Source organism: Caloenas nicobarica, chromosome 1, assembly GCF_036013445.1.
Source record: "Caloenas nicobarica isolate bCalNic1 chromosome 1, bCalNic1.hap1, whole genome shotgun sequence".
Lineage (NCBI taxonomy): Eukaryota > Metazoa > Chordata > Aves > Columbiformes > Columbidae > Caloenas > Caloenas nicobarica.
In genome coordinates, this window is record NC_088245.1 from 123,691,085 (window position 1) to 123,696,754 (window position 5,670).

Consider the following 5,670-nt stretch of genomic DNA (forward strand, 5'->3'; position numbering starts at 1 on the left):
CTCTGTTTCCTACTGGTGTCCATTCACAATCAGAAGGTAGCTACAAAGCAAGAGTAACAAAAGCAATGTGCCTTTTTTGTGCCTCTCTCAAAGATGTCATGCTCCAACTCATGCACAATTTAGTAAATCCTCTATGGGGAGAAGAAAAGGAAATGACACCTTCAATTTAGGTAACAGGGAATATGACCTGCAGTTCCAGTGGGTTTCATGGATGGCAGGCTGATCAAAGGCACCAACAAGAATTAGGGAATAAGATTCCTGTACAGGTAGTTCTTTTGACACTTTACATCCAGTTGCTGAACAGTGAAGTCTCTAAATCAGCATTCTGGGGGACCTCAGGCCCTAATCAGGCCTCTAAACATGTGCATTTTTCATAACCAATAAGCATCCAATAACTCCAGTAGGACTACTCATGTCAGCTTATGCTCCTGGTATACATTTATTAAGGACAAAAGCTGACACTAGAAGAGAAAGGTATACCACAGTGTGAAATACTAATAAACATGAGTCAGTAATATTTTATGTTGCATTCTCATATGAATATGTACTGCATATTCAAGTATTTTTCTTCATATGTGTACAGTCTGAATCTGCCATCATTTTGCATCTGGCTAACAGTTAAACCGTAAAGGCTTCTTTCTGGGAGTATATCCTTCTTCTTATATCAAATTTCCAGACTTCTGCTCTCCATGTGATGCTGCTAACATGATGTGCCCCATCAGTCATCTGCCTCAGCAAGGAGAGCATCCAGACAGTTGAGCTTTGACTTCAGTTTCCCACTGTGTTAGGGGGAAGAAAAACTGTTCCAGAGGGACACAGACCATGGAGTATCTCAGTTTCAAAGGTGGGCAAGGAAATGCATGCTGTCAGCACAGACTGCCATGTTTGTGCTGTTCAGCCTCATCTGGCAGGCTGACAATGCTGCCAGCATTTACTCCCAGCCTTGCGGGTTGTCGCGGTTTAACCCGAGCTAGCAATACAACCATGACAGCCACTCACTCACCCCACCCTCCACCCCCGCTCCAAATAGGGGAGAGAATCGAAAGGGAAGGGAGAAAGTTGGATTGAGATAAACACAGTTTAATAAAATAACAAAATTCTAATACACTACTAGTAAATATATATATAAAATAGAAATAAAATAAAATATATAAAATAAAAGATATTCAATGCAATTTCTCACAAACTCTGTCCGCACTGAGCAGCCAGTCCCAGGCAGCACCATCTGGTCCCAAACAGCTGATCCCAAAGAGAGAAAAGAGTAAAAAGGCAGAAAGGCCCAGAGGCCTCTGCAAAACAGTAAAAGGCTGAACTAAATGTCCTGAAATGAACTCTCCCAGCTCCGACAAAAAGAGCAATGAAGAACATGAGAGAGAGAGCACGAGAGCACCCGAGAAAGAGACCGGAAGATCCCGACTCCTCTTAAATATGAAGCATGACACTAGTGGGATGGAATACTCTTATTGATCAGTTTGGATGTCAGTTAAGCTCTGCCCATCTACGCCTCCGCTTTCTTGATGCCTCACACCTGTGGGCAGAGCTCAGAACATCCTTGGCTCTCAGACCAGAGCCATTAAAAACATTAACTCTCTCCCAGGGTGTTATCTCTTGTTCTCAAACTAAGTCCAAATAATGACCATGCTAGCTACGAAAGAGAAAGGTTTCTAACTGCATGAAGAAAATTAACTCTTTTTCAGTCAAACCAGCACACAGGTACAGCTCAGTGTGAACTATTTAACAGTCTTGCACTGACCAGCTTGTTCCTGCAGTAAAATTCTGCATGTGCATCTGCAGGGAGAAGGAGGAACAGGTGAAAAAGCAGATGGGTCAAAGTAGTCATAAATTTCTATTGTTCCACAACCTTCTCCAGCCAAACACTTGCCCTTGAGGGGACCGTGCACACTCACACACTTGCACACGCACATGTGCCCATCTTCTTCTGACTGTTCCCACCTCCCGAAGCTGGCTGCAGCCCTCACTTTGCCACGTGCCCCCGTGACCCCGTTTGACTCTCCATGGCAGCAGGGTGGTACCCGTCCACCCTTCTGCTCTGACCTTCCTTTCAGTCTGTGTGTTCACATAACACCACATGAGCAATCTTCTTTTTCCTCCCACAATCCCTTCTGTTTGTCTGAAGGTGTGCTCTTCCTTGGAGGGCGTGATGATGTTGGTGTCAGGCCACAGGTCCTTCATGGGTTCGTCGGTAGGTCCAGCACAAAACAGAGAAGTGGGTGCACAAAGTGGGAACCTAAGAGGACTCTACAAACCAAATTACTTCTAAAAATACCTGTCCGAGGCATCACTTATTTCTTCCCCATCCAAGGCCTTGAGCTGGGCAGGCTGAGCGTGGTGGACCTTGCAGAGGCTGCTTGTGCTGTTGGGTACCGGTCACCAGGAATCCCCTTGCAATGCTGCCAGGATTGGGCCTGCCCATCAGAGAGGCTTGTGTGGGGGTCCAGAGGTCTTCCTTCCCACCATAACAAGACACCTAGGGTTCAGCCCTCCTGGGGTTCAACCCTCCTCCACCCAGCGGTAGTTCAAGGCCACATCTTCCATGAGGCCAGATGCACACAAAGAAGGGAGGGAAATGTTTTCTACCACTAGTCTCAAAGCTCAGGTGTTAGCTCAGTCTCCATGCTGACTCTGGGCAGCTCTTGCCTCCACATCCCCATCCCTCTGGACCCTTTTCAGGCATGCCTGGCTGGCCCACACACATACACAGAGCCCAAACATCCACTCAGTGCTGTGAGAGAAAGAACCATGATGTTCAAGATGAGCAACATCCTGATGCCAGAAGCTGCTCGCTGCACGGTTGCAGCCTACAAAGCCTGATGGGACCTTTGTTTTCCAAGATGCCTTTCGATGAGCCCCCTGAAAGCCCCTAATGGTGCTGCCTCTGTTTGGGTTTGATGCCGCGGGTAACGCCGGGGCAACGGGTGCATTGTGAGCTCTGCAAGCGTCTCTCATCAGCCCCGAGATGCCAGCATGAAGCGCTTCACAAATCCGCTCCTCAGGCACATAATTCACAGGGGTGGCTTCGATGCTGCTTCTAAGAAGCAGTGCCTGCAGTATTTAAGATCTCTGAGGGCGCTGCAGCTTAATGGTTTCAACACCATTTTTTTAGGTGAAACAGATATTCCAGAAAGTCTTGTAACAGGAGAAAAAACGGGTGAGGTGTCCGGCCTGCGCTGGCCGGTATGGACACTTGTTCACGCTGGCAGCAGCCAAGGGTGGGTGCCCTGGAGGTACAGACTGCTGTTAAAAGGTGATCTACCCATCCATCCACAGAACGGTGTCTTTCAGGAGTTGTGTGACTCTCTGACCACCTCCTATGGGAAGTGTGTAATTGTGATGAGGGACCAAAAGCAGCTGATGCACATGGGGGCAAAAGACGGCAAGGAGCTGGAGATGGAAACTCAGCCACCGGTCCCACCAGTGATCTGCATGTCCGGCATCGAGTGTTGCCCTGAAGTTGCTAGAGCCAATGGCCATGAGCTTCTTGTTGTGCCTTCGTCTTACAACTATCTCTACCCTATGGATGTTGCCTGGTCTTCTTTGAAATGGTTTATTATAAACAACAGGAATGACTTTGGCCTGAGGTCTATTGAGCAGACCCACTCCTACAGGTGTATCCTCTTCAGTGACTTGATTGTTAAAGGAATAGAGAAGATGACTCCAAACAAATGGAGGATGGTGATTAACAGAGTGAAGCGATGGGAGAACTACTACCTTGGCACTCTTTCTTAAATGGTTCTTCCTGCAGTCAGGCTTCAAATGGTGTTGAATGAGTTACCCTGTTCCACCTCTGCTGAGCCCTTTCCTTCAAATGGCGTAAAGCTAAAAAAATGCATGTCAATAGCACCAATAAAAGAGATAATTCTAAATCCAAATGTTTCATTTTAGGTGTATTCCAGGATTAGTTTGATATGCGCTACGCTTGCACCAGGAAGGGGCAGTTAATTTGACTAATCACAAAAATGGGTCAAAGCATACCTCAGATCCAGTTTAGCCAGCCTTCTGTACAAATTCCTCTGTTACAACAGTCATGAGACCATGCCTCAGATGTAAATGCCCTCCATTTCAAGAAAGATTGGGCTGCAAAATGAATTCTGTAGGTCAGGCCTGTCTTTGACCCGCACGGGAGATCTGCTCCAGACCAGGGAATATGCAGCATTGTGACTGATGCCAAAGTCCATGACTTAAGAAGTCTGAATAATATAATGTGACTTTTGCATGATATACACATTAACATCTGATATCAGCTCAGTAGCTCATTACACTGAGTACCTTACTTCCAACAGTGGTCTGCAACAAACATTTCTGTGACAGGTAAAAAAAAAATCTTTCTAAAAGTGAAGTTCATTTCTGAAGCCTAACAATTAGCAGTTGGTTCAGGCTTTAAAGCATGAAGAGTTCAGTCTCTCAGGATAAAATATGGCACTTATAATTGGAGATTTTCTTTATCCATGACATCGATTACTGAGATGTAATGATTTCTCACAGAACTGAGTTCAAAAGATTATTTATGAGCGATGCAAAGCAGTATTTCTTAACAGCAGTTTTTTCAAGTTCATTGAACACTTTCTTGGTTTTTTGAAAGTGGCTCCCAATTTAAATTCTCTGTGTTGCTCATTACTGGTTATTTATTTATTGTGTACTTCTAAGAGAACTAAGATCATAAAAACATAAAAGAAGTAAGTTATGAGATGATTCACAGGTTCACTAAAACATTTCAATACTCTGAGGCAAATCTGTGCAGTTTTTCTTCTGTGTGTGGAAACCATCTAAATGAGCATTGTTAACTTGGTGTGGCAGAGAGGTATCTAAAAAAGGGAGTCTCGTCTACCTTCAGAAGAATCCTTGCATGTAATTCTTTAGAGCTGTGAATATACAGAGAAAAATAACCATATTTTCTCAGCTTCATATTAATCAGCAAAAACATCTGCTCATTTTTTACAAATATGGATGTAGCAGAGAAAGGAAAATTAGGTGCTTCAAGTGCAAGGAGGAAAGAGTGGGGGCAAAATGGGAGAGACTGGAGAGGGGCAAGAATTTTTTAATTGTCCTGGTGTTATAGCCCTGAACATAATTCCACATTGGCTTGAAGCACCAATTATTCCACTAAATATCAATGAATATTAAGTGGTATGAAATCATCCTGAGGAAAGAAACAGGTCCAGTGCCTCTTTACCAGAAGAATCAGCAGTAACTGCACATTAGCTCAGTTTTCTTAAGAAACAAATGATGCAGAAACCATTTTCCCAAGAACTGTTTACCTTCACCCGATGACACTGCACTATACTACTGGGGAGAGGTAACAGTGTGCTATAGGCAAACCAGCACAAACCCAGTGACTTCCTTGCTCTGTTCTGGATTCACATGAAGAAGGATGAAACCAAACCTGAAGGGAGCAGAGTCCCAGACTGCTGCCTCACCGCAGCTCAGCCTCACCGGTCCCTGATGCCGTGGCTGACGCAGCTGCAGGTTTAGGGCCACATTGCAAGACTTCATTTGTAGGGTGTGTCTTCTGCCATCCCTAATTCACAGTGGAGTCCATGCGACCAGGTGCAGAATCACCTGCTTTCCATCTATGTTAACAATGAGGAAGAATCAAAAGGAAGTCATTTCTGTCACAGGAATTTATCAGTCTTTGCTCTTTGTATTCTTTGG

General features: G+C 44.9%; 1 protein-coding gene across 1 annotated transcript; it reads left to right on the forward strand.

The window, feature by feature from the left end:
- Positions 1-2,946: 2,946 nt before the first annotated feature.
- C1H21orf140 (chromosome 1 C21orf140 homolog) lies at positions 2,947-3,747 on the forward strand. The gene has a single exon (XM_065626843.1). The coding sequence runs from the start codon at positions 2,986-2,988 to the stop codon at positions 3,745-3,747; it is 762 nt and encodes a 253-aa protein (XP_065482915.1). The 5' UTR covers positions 2,947-2,985.
- The last annotated feature ends 1,923 nt before the right edge of the window (positions 3,748-5,670 follow it).

Bases quoted from the DNA above. Each gene is read 5' to 3' on its own strand.
- C1H21orf140 (XM_065626843.1), top strand. From the start codon at position 2,986: ATGAAGCGCTTCACAAATCCGCTCCTCAGGCACATAATTCACAGGGGT.